Source organism: Barbus barbus (genome assembly GCF_936440315.1).
Source record: "Barbus barbus genome assembly, chromosome: 14".
NCBI classification, from domain to species: Eukaryota; Metazoa; Chordata; class Actinopteri; order Cypriniformes; family Cyprinidae; genus Barbus; species Barbus barbus.
This window is the reverse complement of record NC_136742.1, coordinates 30,837,102-30,859,754: the sequence shown is the minus strand read 5'-3', so window position 1 is coordinate 30,859,754 and position 22,653 is coordinate 30,837,102. Positions and strand designations below refer to the sequence as shown.

The 22,653-nt window shown below is 34.9% G+C and overlaps 1 protein-coding gene across 2 annotated transcripts in view; it reads left to right on the top strand.

Annotated features, from left to right (window-relative positions):
- Nucleotides 1-18,425, top strand: part of LOC306879727 (nuclear receptor coactivator 7-like) — a 29,498-nt gene extending 11,073 nt beyond the window's left edge. For both annotated transcript variants that reach the window (XM_079432882.1, XM_079432881.1), the window contains exons 3-16: nucleotides 1,207-1,337; nucleotides 2,482-2,552; nucleotides 2,641-2,748; nucleotides 3,040-3,141; nucleotides 5,240-5,365; nucleotides 7,131-7,315; nucleotides 8,579-9,282; nucleotides 11,502-11,673; nucleotides 13,443-13,590; nucleotides 13,664-13,786; nucleotides 14,897-15,049; nucleotides 15,134-15,229; nucleotides 16,104-16,177; nucleotides 17,185-18,425. In XM_079432882.1, coding sequence (XP_079289008.1) covers nucleotides 1,207-1,337; nucleotides 2,482-2,552; nucleotides 2,641-2,748; nucleotides 3,040-3,141; nucleotides 5,240-5,365; nucleotides 7,131-7,315; nucleotides 8,579-9,282; nucleotides 11,502-11,673; nucleotides 13,443-13,590; nucleotides 13,664-13,786; nucleotides 14,897-15,049; nucleotides 15,134-15,229; nucleotides 16,104-16,177; nucleotides 17,185-17,320 — 2,329 coding nt within the window. In that variant the 3' untranslated portion in view covers nucleotides 17,321-18,425. The remainder of the gene's footprint in view (nucleotides 1-1,206; nucleotides 1,338-2,481; nucleotides 2,553-2,640; nucleotides 2,749-3,039; nucleotides 3,142-5,239; nucleotides 5,366-7,130; nucleotides 7,316-8,578; nucleotides 9,283-11,501; nucleotides 11,674-13,442; nucleotides 13,591-13,663; nucleotides 13,787-14,896; nucleotides 15,050-15,133; nucleotides 15,230-16,103; nucleotides 16,178-17,184) is intronic.
- Nucleotides 18,426-22,653: the final 4,228 nt, after the last annotated feature.

Below are 22,653 nucleotides of genomic sequence, written 5' to 3'. Positions count from 1 at the left end.
TATTTTTTCTCTCCTTTCTCTTGGTTTTACTGCTTTTTATTTTTCATTGTGTTATTGATATTTTTAGTTTTTTATTGTAAAGCACATTGGTCAACTCTGTTTGTAGTAAATAGTGCTATATAAATAAAATTGCCATTGCCATATTTCTCCTGAAAAATCACACTTTCAGATATTGTTTTTATATTTCATAATATAATGAATTCAGTAAAGAGAATTTGTGGTTAAATCTGTGCTCTGTTCAACAACACACTCTCAGGAATATCGTCAGAAATTGTTGGATTGAAGAAGCAGTTTTCCTCGTCATAGACGTGTATTCACAGACAGATCCAACGCAGATAATCGAGTATCGGCAGCAGTAATAATTGGTGTGCGAATCCCAGGCTCGTGCTCTATTACTGGCTTTGGAAAATATAGAAAATGGACAAGAACAATTTTTTTTTTCATTTTCACAGATTCAAAATCCTGCCTTCAAGCACTTGAAAATGTAAAGACTGATTATCCCATAATTATAAATATTTTAGCCAAAGCAGACTTCTGCTGGGTTCCAGGTCATAGGGGCTTTTCTGGGAACAAGAAAGCAGATATCACTGCAAAAGAAGCTCTCAACCTGAATATTTCAGAGTGTTTAATTCCTTTCTGTGATGATAAACTCTTATATTAATGACATGTGGCAGATGGAATGGGATGAATGTCATGAAAATAAGCTTATATGTCTTTTAGGTCATACAAGACTAACATATGGATATTTATTAAAAGATGAAGAACCACCATCATGCCTTACTTGCCAAACTATAATGACTGTGAAACACATTTTCTTGGATTGTACTGTTTTTAATGTAAATAGACTACGGTTTTATTCGGAGGTGTGTTTAAGTGATTTATTTAAAAATGAATGTTTTTTTAGAATTTTTGTATAATGTAGATCTGAAATGTCTTTATTGTATACCTTGTATAATTTATTCAGAGATTGCCATGGAAATAGCCTTGATGCTTGCATGGCGTTAAAAAGTCAATAAATAAAACTGTGCTCTGTTCGGCCATCTTGGCTCTGGCCACTGCAGTTTCTCCGGCACAGATTCACTCAGCAGAGGAAAAGTGTCATGAATCTGTGGGAGGATTCGATTTTTTTTTTTTAAGTTGTTTCTTTGTTGCTGTTTTGACACAGCTGGTGTTGATAATGTTGTATTTTTGTTTTCTGGGTCGCAGGCTGAAGAAGAAGCGGCAGCTGCAGCAGAGCCAATCAGATTTGGAATCCAAGACGCCAGTCATCCGTGAGCCCGCTCCTATTGGTCGGTCTCAGGAGAGGAATGCGGAAAGAGGCCAACCTGACGGATCAGGTGAACAATCAGACACACTGAATCTAGTTTTGATTGGGCTACACAATTAATAAAAATAAAATCACAACATGACTTAATTATCAATTCACAAAGGCTGAGTTTGAATTAAATTACATTTGGGAACACAACATATGAAAACCCATACTTTTAATTAGAAGCTCAACAAAAGAGAAGCTACTGTTACGGATATCCATCATAATAAAAGCTACATAATTTAACATTTAAAATTGAAGAAATAATAATAAATAAATTTAGTTAATAATAAAAATAAAATATTTTTCTGGATATTTCTATTTTATTTCTGCTGTATTTCAATTAGTATTACGTCAATTCAATATTTCAGTTTTAGTTTACAATAAAAAACACTGATATAAACAACCAGTTACTACTTGGGATATTTTACAGTTTAACACACTATAACAGTTTTTGGTTTTGAGTCACATATTTCCACTCCAAATGATTCGGCGAGTGATTGAGTCATTTTCGGTTGACTCATTTGAGTCCTTTGACTCATTTGAGTCATTTTGTTTGATTCATTCAATGGAACGGCCTCATTAGAGTCATTATTTTTCAATCGGACCACACCAGTGTTTAGTATTGTTGAGATACTATTAGTTTTTATTTATTTTTTTTATTAACAGTTTGTGTCTGTTTTTATGTTTTCATTTTCATTTCTGTAAAAATTTTAGAAATTGTTTTTTTGTTTGTTTTTGATCTTTTTTTTAATACATTTTTATGTTTATATAGTTTTTATTCATTTTGACCTTAGTTTTAGTTATTTTAGCTAAAATAAAATCATTTGTAAAATGTTTAAATATTATTTTTTATTTATTTTATTTTATATTATGTTAAATTTTTTATTAAATTATTTTTTATAAAGATAATTTTTTTTATTTTCTCTATTTTTGTTATTTTTATTTTTGTTTTGATTTGGATTCTCAAGCATATTCCCAAACTAAACTCCACACACTGTGATTTTAAAGTAAAACAATGCATAATCAGACAGATTAGTGTTTTTGTCATTAAACCAGCGTTTATTCAGTGTCTTTCTCAGCCAGCAGTAATTGTTCTGTGATTTAGTTTGGATAAAAGCGTCCTCTAAATGTATGTGTACTTAATGAGTGTTTTGGATCTTTTCTTTCAGATGACAACAGTAAATCATGCAGTCAGACCAAGAAAGAGAAAAGTAGACCTCCAGGAACCGTGGAGTTCACCGTGAGTTCGTCTTGCTGTATAAACGCTGCTCATCTCCTCAATAAACTGCTAATATTTGATGTATCTAACTGAATGTGTGGATGGTCAGGTCGGACCGAAGGACACTCTGAACAGCATCGCTCTGAAGTTCAACATCACTCCGAATAAACTGGTGCAGTTGAACCGCCTCTACTCACACAGCGTCGTACCTGGACAGGTGAGATTCCTCTGCTGCGCTTTGATCACTGATAATTCAAAACAGTACATTCAAATGAATCAAAACCAGAAAAATCTGATTTTCAGATTTTATCACTTAATTTAATGTTTTTCCACGATTTTATTTTTAGAAATCAAGGAATTCCGATTTGGAATGGAAATATTAGAAAAATAAAAATAAAATAAAAATCGAGAATCGGTCAAATGTTCTGAAAAAATGGAGATTTAAATTTTTTGCCACATCACCCAGCCCTAGTAAAACCTAAAGCCTAACGTTTCGTTTCCCACTCAGAAACTGTTCGTCCCTGATGTGGACCAATCAGAGCGCAGATCTCAGGTCGACGGCTCCTCTGAACATCTCACAGCGCCCGAGTCGTCAGAGAAGGAGCAGAAGGTAAAACCTAGTTTTTCTCTGTAAGGATCTCTTAAATACAGAGTCACGAAGCACAGAAACATCTCCAGCGTGAATCACAACCATACAAACTGTGTGAAGCAAAACTGTGTTTGAGTATCATCAGAAAGACAAACAATGCTGACTGTGTGCTTAAACGAGTCAAACATCCCATGATGCAATGTGCTACACTGTAATAAAACATAATGAAAAAAATACTTTATGTACTTTATGAATACAAAAATATTCAGATATTTAATTTGTAAGTAGGTTGAGAGTATGAATGTTTTTAGCAACTAGCTGAAATAAAATAAATAAAAAAATGTGTGTGTATATATATATATATATATATATATATATATATGTATATATGTATATGTATGTGTGTGTGTGTATTTTAATTTAAATTGTATTAATTTTGTCATGTGCTTTTTTTCATTTTTATTTGTTTATTTTAATTTTTTTAATCTGATTTTTATTTTATTTTTATTTCAGTTAACCATTATAAAACTAAAACTGAAATAAAAATAAACACATTTGCTAAAACGTAAAAATGAAAATGAAAATAGAAAAAAAAAAAAAAAAAAAAAACTATCATAGTATCTCAATGATACTAAAATAACCCTGTGCTAGACATTCAGTGATTAAACAGTTTTTGACCAAAACTATTTTCTTGAAGTCCCCCTGAGATTTTAAGTTAATATCTCAATAAAGTTCAATAAATTGTTAATTAAATTCACACATTTTTTTCTGATGCCAGTTAATGTTCACATGACAGGCAGGTAAAAAAGTGTTTTATTTTGATTGTTTTTATTTTAAAACCATTTGTTTTCATTACAGATTTTTAGAATTATTAGCTTTCCATCTGATTACAAACCTCCTGCTGTTTCCTCCGAACCCAGAATTTCATTAAAGCCTCTGAGCTCATAATAGGACACTATAAATCATATACTGAAGAAGATATTAAAAATGATTGGTGGAGCTATATTAAAGTCTTTAAATCAGTTTTTGCTGAATTGTGGATTTGTTCTGCTGTATTGTTGACTAATGCAGTCATAATAAGCATCCTGAATAATGAATGCGTGACTCTGAATCAGACAGCACTAATGGATCTCCGATAGGGATGCGGAATATTGGATTTTTGCCGGTATCCAATATGCCGATATTTTGGCCGATACCGATATATTTCCTATTGTTTGGAAACAACACCAAGTCTGTCCTGTGCAGAAATTATAAGCAAATAGTTTTTTAATTTTGGTTAGTTTTTAATAAGAACTTATTTGTTAGAATTAAATAAACAATAATAAAGTTATTTTATAATGACAGTACATTGAAGATTTGAAAATAACTATAAATAAACTATATATTAATCCATGCATTTTTTTCCCCAGAACGATGCAGTGGTAACCTTAACATTTTATTTTAAGTTTTAACATTTCAAAATGGTCTAAACCAAAAGAGTTGTAATAATTTAGAGCTCATAATTTGTTTAAAAATGATAACATATTACACATTAATGAATAAATCAGTATATATAAAATTATTTCATTTAAGTGTCATAGTTTATTTTTATTTTTTTCATGCAAGCTATAGCTCCTGACCTTTAAATCAAAACATACTCATGATTTTATGGCATCAATTACTGCTTTATTTAATCAGAAACAGTCTAAATATATATTTTTTATTTTGCTTACATTTTATTAGAAGTAGGCCAACAGCGCCCCCTACTGAATTAAAACTTCTTACTAAGCGGGCGTTAGGACCCGGGGGAGGCTGCCACTGCATGTGCTATTACTGTTTACTCTATCATACACCGAATGCATCATTCTGTGCGTGCTTTCTCAGCTTAAATGCAGTTATCCAATCTAATCATCATTCAGGCAAAACTTTGCTTCAAGTATGAGCCACACTGTTGACGTGATCATATCACTAGCACACCCTGAGCACCTGTGAGTTAATGTATTCCTCTTATCAGCAAGACATATCGGCATCATTTTTCATATCGGGCCGATGCCGATATTTACATTTAAAATCATTATTGATTCCGATACTGGTCCGATAATATCGTGCATCCCTAATCTCTGATCTCTCCGTCTGACAGGACGGTGAATCGAGCTGCAGGTCCGGACGGCCTGTGCGTAGAGAGATGTCTCCGCTCTCTGAAGACGAGAGTCTGGCCACCGTCAAATTCCTCAAAATGAGCTGCAAGTACTTCACTGATGGCATGGTGAGCGTTACATGATGCTGTTCAGTCACGCCGGGTCAAACCGATCACATTTCAGAAACTTCCCCGGCTCAAATTTTTGATTTTCTTCTTCTTTTTTTTCTAAAGAAAGACAAACATAAATAGAGATGAAAGCCACAATATTAAGTGTCACAGATGTATACCCAGGTAAAAAAAAAAGTACTTAAAGTGCTCTATTTTCTCGCACTAATGTTTTTACTTAATATACTAATAACGATTCTTTAGTACTTCTAAAGTGTAAGTGTACTCAAGTGGGCTATTTTGGAATACCATGCATATGAACTAAAATGTACTTTTATCATACCATCTCTGTATTTAAAAAATGTATTTAATTACCACTTGTAGTACACTTGAATCCATCTTTCATGCACTTGTACACTCAAGTAATTATAATTTTTAGTATATTTAGTAAAAATTATAATTTTTAGTATTTCAGGTGTAAAATTAGTGTGCAAAAATAGAGCACTTTAAGTACATTATGTAAGTGTGTTTTTTTTTAACCTTACTGAGTTATCCACTATTTTGTAGAGGACAACTAGATTCAGAGCCAAATTACAGGGGGATAAAAATGAATTTAGAAAGATGGCAGCATTATTGCTATTTTTACACAGAGATTGGTAGCTCTATTAGTAAAATCTGTTGACTTTAGCAATCTTTGTTGCATTATACACCAATGGTGACCATTCAAAAACGAAGAAAAAGCACTTAAGCACAAAGTTTGCATGCCTGTAACTCAAGAAGTATTAAAGATATCACAATATCCATTTAGATTCTGGTTCTTAACAAATTTTCTTTGGGTGTCTTCATTTGTAAGGCCCTATATGGTTCATTTCATGAGATATGGGGATCTCAATGCGGCTGTGCAAATTTAGTTGAATTTTATTCATTTTCAATGGTCAAAAAAACCAAACCTAGTCACTTTTCATAAAGCTGATACTCCTAGCTATTTGAATTATTTAATAATAATAATAATAACATATATAAAGGCATTATAGGCATTATAAAGCAAATACATTAAAACAATAAAATTAAAATAATTATAATTTAAATTTAAAAATGAAAATAAATGTAAAACATTTATAAAATAAAATTAAATATATTATAGAATCTCAGTTATACTTTAGGTTCATACCTGAATAGAATCCTTGTCTGTTCATGTGGATTTAATTAAATTGTGGGTGTAATTTACTGAAGTGAACCAGTATGTATGACGTGTAATTTGTCTTTTATTGGATACAGTGTTGCTGAAAGTTACTTTTAAAAGAAGTGCATTACAATATTGTGTTACTCCATAAAAAAGTAACTAATTGCATTACATAGTTACTTTTATGGAAAGCAATGCATTGTGTTACTTTGCGTTATTTTTTGTCACCTGGGCTGGACTTGCGTATTTATTTTTAATAACAAAAAACCCAAAAGTTGGCAACTTTTGGGGTTTTTTTTTTTGGGTAATTCACTTTTGGTGTGAATTAGCCCTTTCACACCAAAAGTGAAATTAATAAGCCATAGCCTGAAGTGAATAAATGCAACTTCTGTTATTTATTTTAAAAAAGTAGTTCAGATATTTTCTTTGTAAATTTAAAAATGACCCCCAACACTGATAGGACACAGTGAAAAACACTGTTCCTACATCATCTGACCAATGGATTTCCAGCCATTTGAGATGCATTTTTACTCATCATAGCGATTTCCATGATGCAGAAAAGACACACTTCAGCTTTAATTGAGGTTTCTGGGATCTCTGCAGGGAGTTGTGGGAGGAGTGATGATTATAACCCCCAACAACATCATGTTTGACCCGCACAAATCCGACCCGCTGGTGATTGAGAACGGCTGTGAGGAGTATGGCCTCATCTGTCCCATGGAGGAGGTGCTGTCTGTGGCCCTGTATGACGATGTGTCCCGTATGAAGCTCAAGGACGCGCTGCCGTCGTAAGCAACAGACTCTTTCCCTCTGTCTTTTCTCTTGTTTCTGTCTTTAAAATCTCTTACATTTTGGTGTTGGCTTAGAAAACCCCTCTGTGTTTTTTATGGTTTTAAAAAATATTTTATTTAAACGATTATATGCTTGTGTTTACTGCTAGAAACGAGCTGCAGGTTTTGTTTTGGAATGGCAACAAAATTTAGTTTTAGCACCATTAAGATTTGATTATACACCAGTAGGACTTTTATTATTTAATCTATGAGCAGCCAGATCCTTAATTTCTCATGGTTCAGTTTGTATTACAGTTCTGTGGTCTCAGTTTTTGTTCAGTAAATATTTACAGGTCCATGATTAAAATTAAATTGGTTTAGTATTTAATATTTTAATACGCTGAATGACCATTAACAATCCAGTTGTTTTGTTTGTTAAAATTAAATGTATTTATTTACTTTTTAAATTTAATTTAATTTATTTTTATTTAATTTATTTTATTATTTTCATTTTATTACTTTTAAAAAATATATATATTTATTTTATTGCACTTATTTATGTAAATGTAACTTAATTGATTTATTTTGATATAATTTATTTTATTTTAACTTATTTATTTTGTTTATTTTATTACATATTAACTTACTTAACTGTAATTTAATCTATTTAAATTTTGATTTTATCTTTTTATTTAATTTATGTAAATGTAATTTAATTTTATTTATTTCCATTTATTTTCCATATTTATTTTATTTTTATAAAATGTATTTTTTATTTGAACTTTTTAACATTTTTATTTGTCTACTTTACCTTATGTATTAATATAATTATTTTAACTTTAACCACACATTTACAGAAAAGGCTTAATGGCAAAATGAACAATTTAAATGTTAAGTGTAAAGTTTATATTTTATAAACGGTGTGATTGTAGCATATTTTATGCATTTATTCACCATGCTGCAATTGTCAATACATTTTTGTTTATTCTCACAAACTGAGGGACGTATCAAAATTATTGATGTAAATCGCCTGAAATGGTCCACTTCTTTCACTTTTAAAAAAAAAATGTTTTATTCATTCCATTTTGGTTCAGCTTTGTCTTCAAAAATCACTTTTATCCCTTAAGTTTTGTCACACTTATCCCTTAAGTTTTGTCATATTTCTGTTTTGTTCATTTGAGTTTTGAGTTTGTTCATTTTGGATGTTTTGCTTGTTTTTCTCTTTAATTTCACCATCTCCACCCTAATGATGATGATGATGGCCGCTGTTGTTGGTGGTAGTGATGAAGCCCAGGATCTCTGTCCGTTATACAGGCCGGGCGAGTGGGAGGAGCTTCCCTCCGAACGAGATCTGAACCCCTTTAGTCGTTACGAGGCTCTCGGCGCGCCCAACCGGCCAATCGTGTTAGACGATATCGAAACGACCGTCTCTGAGATATCAGAGTGCCAGATCGCTGACAAATCTCCGTCAGACGAAGGTTTCACCGAACTGGAGCTGCTGCAGAGCGACTCTAACACCACCTGCTCCTGCCAGGAGGGGGCGTCACTACAGGAGCAAAGAAAGACGCCAACAGACAAATCCGTGACGTCTTTTCGCGCTGAGGAAGACGAGGACGAAGGCCTTCACAACCGTTCTACAGATGACAATGCAGAGCTGCTACAGTCTTTTCCGAACAGGCTGGATGAACCCACGACGCTGGTGCATGATGGGAAGCAAGCTACCACAGAAGTGAATGAAGAAACCAAATCAAGGGGTGAAATGTTAGTAAATGGAGTCTCAGCAATCGATGCAACCGCAAGCGACCAAAAAGCAAAGGCGACCCTAGAGGACTTTGGGAAATGTAGTAGTTCGCCTGGACCAAATCTTGAGGATAATAAGGGACCAAACACAGACGCACAGCTTTCTGAAGCCGAGCTACGCAGACGGGCCAGTGAGGCCGAGATGAAGTCATGGCTGCTAAAAAGAATGCAGAGACCAATCGAAGGTGAGTCTGTGTGATTGACAGGAAAAACCAGCCAATCACAGCAAAGGACTGTTTTCAAGCATGCGGTTTCTAACATTAGTGAGCTGCCTACATAGGCGACATCCCAACTGAAGTAAGTGACAGTTTTAGTTTCGTAGTGTTTGTATTCAATTATAGTATTTATTAATATTTTGAATGAGCTTTTATTTTATTAATTTTTTTTTTTATTAGTGCTGTTGAACGATTAATGGCATCCAAAATAAAAGATTTGTTTACAGAATGTGTGTACTGTGTAAATTTATTATGTATATATAAATACACACACATGCGCATATACATCTTGAAAATATTTACATGTATATACATTTATATATTTATATTCTTATAAATGTATATAAACATAACATTTTACTTAAATATATACATGCATGTGTTAGTGTTTATATAAACATAATAAATATACACATATATTATGTAAAGAAAAACTTTTATTTTGGTTGCGATTAATCGTTTGACAGCACTAGTTTTTATTTTAATTTTAGTTGAATTTGAATCATTTTGAAGTGTGCTTTTATCATCTTTTTTTAATTAATTTTTTAATGGTTTACTTTGATTGAAGTTTATTTCAGTTAGTCATTTAAAGTCATTTTAACTTGCATCATTTAGTTGCCATGTTGTTTATTTTATAAGGATTAATATATTTTTTTAATTAGCTTTAATTTATATTTATTTCAATTTTTTAGTACTTTAACTTACGCTTATTTTATTTCAGTTATTTCCCCTTTTTTTCAGGTTTTCAAGTTTTTCATTTAAAGTTTATTTAGTTTTTTCAGAATGTAATCGTTTTAGTTTTAGCTACCTCTACAGCAAAATATATATATTTTCAAATATATTTTAAATTTAAAATGATATTTGCTAAAATGTTTCAAAATATATTTATGTAAATATATTTCCTACCAATACATTTTTGCCTATTTAAAAAAAAAATATTTTAATAATATAATTTTTTTTTAAAGCATATATTTTGCCTTCCGTATATTTCAAAAATACATTCACCTATGTCCCATTTGAAGAAAAACGTTTTGTTATCTATAGCACATGTGAACACATTTGAATAAAAATAAGTTATGAATCAAGCCTAAATGTAAGTTTGTAAAGGTATTGTCTTTCCCCTGGTATATTTTTTAAATATATTTTGGTTGAAGGTTGAAAGTAAATATATTTTCAATTTCAAAAACATATTTCTTTGAACTTCACAGTTTGCAGCATATAAGTAGCATGCATTTATATAAGTATATTTTGGCCAGAAAAAATATAATTTTGTTTGCTGTATGGGTAATAACAACACTGATAAAAGTGCATGATTTGGAATGCAAGCTCACAGGAAGCTCCACCCTTAACTGACATTAGTATGATGGAAAACAAAAAATAGCTTTTGCAATGCATTCTGGGATTGCCTTCTCCACCGAAAATAGGTGCAATGCTAAAAATTTGTCCCAAACAAGGTGTCAAATGAATAATGCATAATGTTGCCTCCTTTTGGAGCAGCATATGTGTTGTAAATGTCTATGATTTCTTAAAATGCTCTCTTTGTAGGCAGTGCACTAGGTTTTGGAGCAGAGCTCGTATTTTTATTTAATTGTTTTTATTTAACAGGAACAGTGCTCATTAATCAACAGTAAAATACTGTAAATAAGCCAGAGCTTGCCTCAATGGCTAACTGTCATCTCTTGCCCCTTGCCAGATTTTAAAAAGGCAAATAAAGTAAATTATCACACATACAATAGCATTTACAATTACATACTATAACACTAAGGATAAAAATGGCAGTATCATCAGAAAAAAAAAAATTATGCATGATTACAAATGACTTAATTTCGTTCATTTATATTTAAATGTTGAATAATTTGTACTACTCCTTAATTCAGTTGGTAGAGTATTCCAATAATTAATGGCTCTAATTGAAAAGACTGGCCGTCTTTTTAACAGATGAGGGTTTATCAGGCCTCTCAGCAGAAGCTGATAGTGACATTGGAAAAACAAACAGCGGCTGAACACTTGCATAATTTCCCATATGGCCCCATGATGCTTCTGTCCCTTGTGCACTTAATGACCGGTGCCTCCTAAATAGTGCAGAACGGTTTTCAGATATTTTTAGAAATTTGTTCTCTTGATCATCACGACTAATGAGGCCAGGAGATGGTCGGATGTTCAGAGCTGGTATCTGATCTGATTTACAGATATGCTGCTGTCCAATGAAGAAAAGAGCAAAGCTCCGCCCATGTTCCTCTGCTTTAAGGTGGGGAAGCCAATGAGGAAGTCCTTCGCCGCTGGTCGGACATCTAGCCCTGCCCACTCGTACACTGGCAGAGGGCGGAAACCAGAATATTGGTTTGCTGTGCCTCAAGAGAGGTATGAATGGGTTCCTATTAGGGATGTTCATTTCTGTTATTTCTCCTAACCGCTTGCTAACAGATTATTAACCATTAACGACAAGATTATGAATTCAATTAGAAAGGATAAGTGTCTGTGATGCGTTTAAGGGATTCATTATAAATGTGCAAAAAGCAGCAAACAACAGAACATGAGGATTCATTTGGTCACACCACATCACGCACTTGCGAGCGAGGAAAAACATAATAAAGCTAGGCTATATATAATTAATAAATAGGCCAGTACGAGAAATATATTTTTACTTAATAAATTAACAAAAAGAAAAAAACGGTTCATTTTTGTGCTGTGCGACAGGAAACCAAGACGGCAGAAAGTGGCATCCTATTTTTCTTTATTTTACAAAAGCACAAAGATTTAGTTTTATTGTTAATGTACACAAATAAATGCAAACCTTTTACAGTTTTGATTAGGAGTAGTTTTTTCCACTATAAGAAAGTGATTGCGTTGATTGCACAGCTAAGCATTGCTAAAATACAGTCAGCCAAACCTATGGAAACAACTCACTGCTGCTCAGTTTAAATAATCTGTGCTGTGAAGCGTTATCAGTATACCGCTGAGATGCAATGCCACACATAATTTGTGCATATTGGAGCGCGAGTGTAGTACAAAACAAGGTTTACATCATTAATAACATTTCGGCATTCAAATACATCGCGAATACGGAAACATTCAGATCTGTGCCGATTGAGAGACCCAACATTTTAGTTTCACTTTTGCCTAAATTAATTAGTTTTGAATAGGCTTTTTATATTTTTCATTCTTGTTATTTTCTGAATACTGTTAAATTGAAAGGATTTGTTGTGGAGTGAGGGGAACTAAAATAGCCCAGCCTAGCTATGTTTATAGTGTTCATAACATCATTTTATGTGCGTAGCGTATTTTAACCATGCAGTAGGGCTGTCAAAAAATATATATATTTCCCATATTCGTTGAATTTAAAATAAAAATCCACATTCTTGCATTCGAATTTTAGATGTGCGTCAGGCAGCCTTATCAGTGGCACACAAGATGCGATGACGATGTAAGTGTCGTTGCATTTTAATGCTTTTGTTAGCCTATCCAGTTGAACCCACTAGATGCAGCGCTGCTATGTTGTTCATTCAAAATATTGCGGAAAAATAAAACATCAATGCGGAGATGTTGTTTACGTCAAAACTGAAACCAAGCCGTTCACACAGAACACATATATTTATTGCATTTTCTAGAGGAACACCTATAACCTATAAAGAGTTTAGAAAGCATGTAAAATTAAGTTTTAAAAAACATCTCTCGAGACTTTATGGCTGTTTTTCCCCATCCCACTACATCTCATGTTTTTAAATGTAAAAGGTATTGGTACTTTGTATTAAACTATGCATACATACATGATGCTGTTTTCTTATTTGCAAGACGCTTTGGATAAAAGCGTCTGCTAAATGACTGTAAGTAAAGTACATTTTGTTTATAATTGTTTAAGCAACGTAATTAATCATATATGGTTTATAAACATTAATTTAAACATCATGCACTTTTTTCAAAGATAATCATGTTATTTTATAATAGTAATATTGCAATAGTAGTATTTTGCTCGATGTGGCCTCAGGAGAGAAGCCAAAATCTTTTTTCCCCCAATTTTAAACTATTTTCCCCTGAATTTTAAGTACAGAATGAGCATCCCTGCGTTCCTACAATATAATATGCAATTTAATATACACTTCTAACCAAACCTTCCTGCCGTCTCTCCAAAGAGTGGACCACCTGTACTCGTTCTTCATCCAGTGGTCTCCAGACACTTATGGGAAAGATGCTCAAGAGCAGGGCTTCGTGGTCGTGGAGAAAGACGAGCTCACCATGATCGACAACTTCTTCAGTGACCCGGTTCCTCGCAGCTGGGAGGTGAGGAGCATGCGACTCTTGTGAGAAGCACCTAAAAGAATATGATAAATATGAACGCTTGGTTTGTCATCAGATCATCACGATTAATGAGGCCAAGAGACGCCAGAGCTTCAGCTTCGAGGACGAGGAACCTCTAGATCTTCTTCCTGTGCTGATGGACCCCAGTGCTCTTCTGGAAGACACGCACATTGAAAAGGTCTGCATTTTTTGCTACTTTAAAAGGATAGTTCACACTAAAATGAACATTTCTTGTTAATTTACTCAAGAAAATTATCTTCAGTAGAACAGTAAAGAAGATTTTTAACTGAAATCGTGGCCCTTGGTGATTCATAAAATGCAAGTCAATGGTTTTTGAGAATTAAAAAAAGCATATCAAGCAACACAAAATTAATACTCGGCTATATTGAGGTTTTATGAAGCGAAACAATCTGTCTGTGCAAGAAACTGAACATTACTTACAACATTATTCCCTGTAATCCAGAGCCTCAGGCAAATGGGGAAATACGATTATTTTCTGCAAACTGCTTCTTTTGGACAGTTTGTTTCAGTGTGCTGGTTCAATTCACTAGTTAGTCTACGTAATCAAGCAATGTTCACAACCGTGTTATTAAAGCCGCAATTGTGTTATTATTATAGAGTCTAACTCTATTCTCAGCCCAGTGTCTGTTGGAAGAACTGGAGCACTGAAGCGGTTAATTCATCATTGGATCATATATGCCGTTATTTCGGCTCATTTCCAGTCGGAGTGACTGTCAGGTGTCCAAAAGTGAGTTTTGATTGAGTAACTTGTAGATCTCTGTGCTGCTTGAGCCACGAACTGATTCAGATGCTTCAGTCCAGTTAGGTGAACTTGTTCAACTAGCTCACTAAAAAGAATCGGTTCAAAAGAATGATTCGTTCATGGTCTGGACATCACTCCGGACCGTTTGCCTGAGGCTCTGAGTTACAAGTAATAATGTTGTAAATAAGTTTCTTGCACAGAGCGATTGTTTTGCTTTATAAGTCATCAATATATCATCAGAAGCTACGGCTATTCATTTGCCAGTAGAAATTTGCTGTAGGCATTGACTTGCATTTTATGAATCGCCAAGGACCACGGTTTCAGTTGAAAATCTTATTTACTGTTCTACTGAAGAAAGAAAGTCATCTACATCTTGGATGGCCTGAGTGTGAATAAATTAGCACATTTTCATTTTTGGGTGAACTATCTATCCCTTTAGCTATTTAAAGGTCCATTGGGATTTCTTTGAGATTGTGATATCATAAATGGTGATCATTGTGATTTGTATGATGCTTTCTCCTGCAGCTGTCCACTCGTTTACCGGCCCGTGTTCAGGGTTATCCGTGGCGTCTGGTCTACAGTACGGTGGCACACGGAACCAGCCTGAAAACCTTGTACAGGAACCTGATGGAGCTGGACTGCCCTGTGCTGATGGTCATCAAAGACATGGACAATCAGGTACATGCACTACTGTGAGCGCTGTTGGTACTGTGACCGACTGATGAAACTGGTGTTGCCATGTTAAAAAACTTTCTCCTGCAGATTTTTGGAGCGTTTTCCACTCACCCTTTCCGACTGAGTGAGCACTATTATGGGACAGGAGAGACCTTCCTCTACAGCTTCTGCCCAGAGATCAAGGTGTGTTTCTGACCTACATAGACTTTAGGGATCAAAATTGTTTGCAAACGCCCTAGCAGCTTCTCAGCAACTGCAAAATAATGCCTTATCAACCACTCAGACGTCTTAGCAATTGCTTAACAATGTCCTGGCAACTAATCAGAACACCTTTGCAACAACCTAGAACACCTTAGCAACTACCTAGCAACAGCCTAGAAACCACTTAGAGAATATTGGCGAACACATGGCAACGCCTTTGCAACCACTCAGAACATCTTAGCAACGGCGTGTCAATTTCACGGCAACCAGTCAGAACACAGCTGCCTAGCAACAGCTTAGAAACTAATTTGAATTAATCAAAAGGTCCCTAGCACACTGTAAAAAAAAACAAAAAAGAAAGTTGAGCCAACTTAAAATTAAGGCAACCAGATTTTTTGTTTTCTCAACTTATTTTTGTAGGAGATTCTCAACTTTTTTGTTGTATAAACTTAAAACAACAAGTTGAGAAAACTCAAAAAGCTGGTTGCCTTCAAAAAAATAAAAATAAATATATATATATATATATATATATATTTTTTTTTTTACAGTGCACAATTGATCGCGACCGGTATGAATAGCTCCATAGGGATCTATTGTTTTGATTCAAGAATGTCATTGTGTGGTACATTTGCATCGCTTAATCGTGCTCAGTGTGAAAGGACCACAAATCTCTGTTCAGAAGTATTCAAACTGCGTGAGGCCTCAGTACCTGTGTAAAGTGACAGCTGTAGTTTGTCTTGATGTTTGTCTTTAGTTAATTCAATTTACATTATTTGTATAGCGTTCATGATACATATCATTCCAAAGCAGCTTCACAGAAAAACACTGTGTCGTTAATGACGCTCAATGTCTTCAGGTTTACCGCTGGACGGGTGAAAACTCATACTTTGTGAAAGGAAACACGGATTCCCTTCAGATCGGTGGAGGAGGGTGAGTTCAGAAACATGCTAACGTGAGCTGGGTAGTAACTGATTACATGTAATCTGGATTACGTAATCAGATTCCAAAAATTAGTATTTAAAAAGTATTTATTAGATTAAATTACATTTTTAAATACTCAGTAATCAGACTACAGTTACTTTTTTATAAATTACATGATTACACATCATTCACACAGTTGTAATAAATTATTCATAATGTATTGATTCTCCCTAATTTCTCTTTTTCATCTTTTAAATGTACCTTTTTAAAATAGCCTACCGCTTATACACTCAGAAAGTCCAGTTTTGTGGACATTCACACAGAGATCAGTCATTAGTCAGGTGGCTACATAGCATTTGACCAATAGATTTACAAAAATCATTTCAGGTTTAAGAAGCGTTTCAACATTGCATCAAGTACCGATGAACACTTTAATTTTTATTTTTAATTATCACTCAGTTGGTTATTTTTAACCATGTATTACTGTCTTTGGAAGGCTTTTGTCTTTCAAACACATTAAAATGCATTTCTTATTGACATGTAATGCAGGAATTCCCAAACCAATATATTTTCTTGAAGTACCCCTGAGATTTTTTTTGTTGTTGTTAACAACTGTTTATTGTTAAAATTATTAATTTTAACATTTTTATGATTTCATTAATTATTAGAACCCCAGTTTAGGAAACCTTGACATTGATGATTAATGCATTTCATGTTGTTAATTACAATGAATAGAATATATTTTCTTTCTCTGTGTATTTTTATATAAAAACGGTAAAAGATTATCCTATTTAAATCAATGTGAAAAACAAGATGGGTCAAAAGTAATCTAAAAGTAATCTGATTATATTACCTAAAATGTGTAATGTAATGGATTACGTTACTAACTACAATTTTTGTCATGTGATTATTTGGAATCAGTAACGGATTACAGTTTGTAAGTAATCTACCCAGCTCTGTGCCATACATGTATTTTTCGCTGCTGCGTGTTTAACACTCAACTGTCCGTCTCCCAGGGGTCATATGGGCCTGTGGCTGGACGCCGACCTTTACCACGGCACCACATCTAAATGCTCCACCTTTAACAACCTGCCACTGTCCTCCAAACAGGACTTCACCATCCAAAACCTGGAGGTGTGGGCCTTCGAATGAGCGCCTGTGTCGCACGCAAACATCCACACGCTAACGTACCCACGCCACTGTCACGGCATGATGACATGATGTCTACTTGATGCTTTATCCCGTACTGTACGAGGCTGATCGCGTGAATCCGGTCCGACATGGTTTTACTTGGTTTCTCCTGGTCTGAGCACGGAGAGAGAAGTTTGTGGCAGCTATGCTGCAAACCGCTATCCCAGCATGCAATATGTTCTCCTGCTGAAATATAACCGATATATAAACACATATATATACGTGTATGTGAACTGCGAGGAATATGTACGATATTCGGGAAGCGTTGAAAGCCGAAGACGTAATCGGTGGCCAAATCTGTCGCTTTTGAGTCCAGTCGCTCAAATCGTAATTTTTGTTTACATCGTGGCGATTTGATGCGTTTAGTTGGTGTATTTCCACATTCGTATCTTCACAATGCCAATTGGTTTTGTTGACCAAAGCATTTTATTTGCGTTGTTCTCCAGTTTTTATATTTCGTTGTTTTCTTTTTCTATTTGAGTGGGTTTTTTTATATATTGGACGTGACATATAGTCATATTCCTACGTGACGATTGTTTTGCTGTTTTGTGATATTTTAGGGACCTTTTCTAGTTTGTTCGAAAGGGAAGCACTTGAAATGATGCCAGTATTACTCGTGAACACTATGGTAATCGCACGCCTGATTTCATTAACCAAGTCGCATCAGTTTCTAGCAAATCAGGTTCACCACTTCACTGTGGGTTTGTGTATGCAATCACTGACTGATGTCACTTCCTGTTATACGGTAGCACGATTATTACGTGATTAAGTGTGGACAGATGCACGGTGCATCTTTCTTTCAGTCCATTCTTGCTGTTGAAGGCACCTCTCTTTGGAAACGCCCACTCATTTCACTACTAGACAGCATCTGTGGGCATTAACTAACCGCGTCCATTCCAAAACCGCATTCATGGTCCATTAGTGAAAAAAAATTAAAAAGTTTACAAGTGTTTCAATGTGTTTCAAACACTGTCCGGTTGTGTATGGTAACCAGTGAATGTCATATTTATTGTGTATTTCTGTGTTTGAAAGTGAACCAAATAAATGAAGAGGAAAATGACTCGTTTAATTGATTGAATATATATTTAATGTTAATATTTGTAACTTTTTTTGTGAACAATTATTTTTGAGAAAAAAAAAAACAATAATCAAAATACCTAAATATAAATTCAAAATACACTATACATCAAAAAGAAGAAACAAAAGATTTAACGATGTCAAAAGTGGCACTCCAGTTCTTCAAAGTCTTTGTCCTTGCTCCATGGATACGAGCTGTTGATAGTTCTATAGGAACAATGTCCAGCAAAGATAAGCCTCATACACGTCTGGTCATGAATGGGGAGGAACCCAGCGACTGACTAACATTTTCTTTGCAGCAGTAAGAGTAGCTAAAAGTAAGTTTCTCTGTTGCGGAGACAGAACCAATTCAGAAAAATCATTTAAGAAGAAAAGATCTGGAATCAAAACCACATCCTTTCTAATAAAAATATGTCATGAGCAAGCTGAGTCCAGAAAAGAGAAAGTGCAGAGCATTCTCCAAACAAATGTAAATATGTCCCCTGCGGACATAAATTGCAATTTGGGGAAGGTGACACATGCATATAGAAGAGTTTTAAAGGGGACAGATAGAGTCTATGTAGTCATTTACAATGGATGATTTGGTTTTTTTGAGGATGGTGTAATTAATATAAATCAGAAAATAAAGTTTGTAAGTCACCACTGATATCCTTAGACTAGATAGTTTTTATGGATAATGGTTTGTATGATTGTTTGAGGAGAAAAGAGTAAAAAACTGAAGCAGAAATATCAGAATTATCAGTGGGGAGAATTACTTTCTGCAGGGGATGTACAGGTAATTGTGCATCCCAGGGAACTCCATATGTGCGAAGCGCTGACCTAATACAAAGATACATGAAAAAGGTAGACTGAAGAGAGACTTAATATCCTGAAATGATTTCAGGCCATAAATGTCACCAAAGGAATTTACTTTACATTTAACCCATTGTGGACAGTAAAATGTGTTTTTACCCCGTTAGAAAGTTATTATTGTGGAACAAAGGTGAATGACGATGCCACCTCAAGTTTGGCTCTCTCTTCCTGGTCACCGCTCTCCAAGTAGAAATAAAATGTGTTATGATAGGGCCAAAACGAGGGTTACATTGTCTAAGTGAGACACCAGCAAAATCCAAGTGATCTATATAGTGTGGAGAAACAAGAGAGTCTTCAATGGCCCACCATGAGGTTGACACATTTGGTTTAAACCAAGCTGACAGTGCATGAAGAGTAAAGGAGTCAGCGTAGAATTTAAAATTTGGAAAGGACCAGCCACCATCTGATCTGATCTGTAAAGTAGATCATTTAATTCGGGGGCGTTTACCATTCCAAATATTTTGAGAGATTACTGAGTCAAGTTTTTTTCCAATAGCCAGCAGTTGGGGTAATGGAATCATAGAGGAATAGAAATTAACGCGAGGATGTTCATTTTAACAACAGATATTCTTGCATGGAAAGAAGTAGGAAGATACGTCCAATTTGCCAGATCTGAGGTGACTTTAGCCACGTTTTTGTTCACATTTTTTTGAGACAATATCCTGTAAGGACAGATAGATATCTATACCCAAGTATGTGAAAGAATGCACCTCTGGAATAAAACCAGAAAATGTTGCAGACCCAACGCAAAACTTGAGAGGGAGCAGATATGACTTTGTCCAATTAGTTTTGTACCCTGATAGATTACTAAACTGATTGAATAAATTTAAAATGTGGGGGACTGATAGAACTGGATTGTCTAAAAATAGCAATATGTCATCTGCAAATAAAGATATGTGATGTGAAGTGTTTTTAATGGATATAGGAAGTATGAGTTCTTACTGACGTACAGCTTGAGCAAGAGGTTCTAGAGATAAAGCAAACAGTAAAGGTGAAAGAGGACAACCCTGGCGAGTTTCAATGCCGTACGATCAGAAAAAGTGTGTTGGTTTGCCCGTTCTAATGATCGGAGATTGGATTCCAGGTCAGAGATTTTCTTACAGTGAATTTTCTGGCGAAAGGAACCAAATGATATTGAAAAATTCCTTATGAACCCCTTTGTCGCCTATCCGTGGGTCATCTACCGAGCCTTTATTAATGTCAATAAATTCATGTAGTTTACTTTGAACTGATCACAAAAAGACTCATCTTTTAATAATTAGAATTAAAGAGCCATCCGGGGGCTCGCTAAGGTCGCTGGGTAATTGAAAGCTTCAAAATATTACTACTATGGTCTGAAAGAGAGAGGGGAAAGATGTTGACTTCAAGTAGGGTTGAAGTCAAGGAAGAGGAAGCAAAAATGTAGTCAATCCGTGAATATGATTTGTGGCTAGCTGAGAAAAATGTGTATGTTTTTTGGGAGGGGTTGAATAATCGCCATGCATCTACTAATGAAAAAGAGGCTATGCATTGATTAAGTTGCTCAATAGAAACAGTCTGGGAGTAAGAAAAATTGTCACCATATCTATCAAGTTCATTGGACATTACAGTGTTCATATCTGTACCCATTACTATCTCAAAGTCTGTTAGATCAGTGAGATAGGTAGATAATTCAGAAAAGAAGTTGGATCTGGGCTGCGTGGTGCGTAAACTGATAGAAATGCTATCTTCCTATTCCCAACCATAGTCTTCATACAAGCTATTCTGCCAGCATTATCACCATTTCTGTCTAAAATGGAAATATTTAAATTTCTTCTAACAATTATCAAAACCCCTTTAGTTTTATTGTCAGTCGCAGCAAAAGAGACCACCTCTATGCAAATGAGTTTCCTGGATTAAAGCAATGTCAACCTTTTTTAGTCGCAATAGTTCTAAAAAACTTGTACGTTTATGGGGGCCATTTAAACCATTGACATTACAACTTAGAACATTAATTTCAGTCATTATTATCAAACAAGTAAGTGAACTGAACAAATGAGAGAAAATAATACCACTGCAAATGAATTAACTCAAGTCTGCCTTTAACCCATCCCTCCCTCACCGAAAAACCCATTGACATAAAGAAAACTTAGAACTTTTACAGACTGGGGTGAAAACAAACCCCAGCCTGCTGCCCTCCCCTGTCTTAGTCAGTGACATTAACATGAGCGGGAATGGAGCTCAGGAACCGACTCGCTTCGTCCAGTGAGTGCATTAGTTTGGTCTCGCCGTGTTTCATGACGATCTTCAGAGTAGCAGGATACTGAAGAAAGACCTGCCTCTTTCAATTCCTTCCGTACTGTACTGAAGGAGCTCCGCTTCTTTGCCGTCGCGGGACAGAAGTCGGGGAAAAAGCTTAACATCGCACCATCACCTGCTTTTACAGGACGGCGACGTCTTGCTTCATTTAGAATTAAATTTCTGTCGTTGTAGCTTAAGTTTAAATAGAAACACTCAGTTTGGAGAGATCAGTTGAAGCTCTGGAGTAAACTCGATGCGTGCGTTCGATCTCGATATCTTTGCCCCAAAGTGATGGGATCCAAATCGTCAGAGACCGTTTGAGAAAGCCGATCGGGTCATCCTTCTCTGAGCCTTCAGGTAGTCCCAGCAGGTGGAGATTACTGCGTCTGCTGCAGTCCTGTAGATCAGTCACTTGTTGCTCGAGGACATCCAGACACGTTGATCACCTTTTTCTGCTCTCTCTGTTCCCCGATTAAAAAGTGAACTTTAGAGTATATATTCTGGATTGTAGTCATGTGAGAGGCGAATTCGGTGCGCATTGCTGCTAATTCAGTTTTCAAAATCTCCTCAAATCGCTTTATAGTGATCGCCATGTTGTCTTCCTCCATGTCCGCTCGGCCCGCCGCGGTTGCTGATTTAGATTTCTTCTTAATTGGCGAGGATGACGGTGAAAGATAAGCGAGTTTAAATACATTTATTTTTATTTTTTTCTTTATATGTTTACTATTTAAATGTTGTTGTATGCATTTGTCAATTTTATTTCATTTCTGTATTTTCTTAAATGGGTGTGTATAGAGTATTTACAGTCAGAGTGATAACTTTTAGTTTTAGTTACTTTTTCTTATTTGTAAGTCGCTTTGGATAAAAGCATCTGCTAAATGACTAAAAGTAAAGTAAAGTAAGTAAAGAGTTTCCAACTGTGTGACATCTACAGACCAACGGCACACGAAAAAACTACCTCAAATGAAAAAAAAAAAGTCGAACAACAGTAAAAAACAGGCTACATAAGCGGAGCTCAGCTAATGTGCGTGTCGGCTCATGAAAGCGTCACGTGATCTCATAATATTTTTAATACTTAACACTTTACATTAAGAACTCATTTGCTA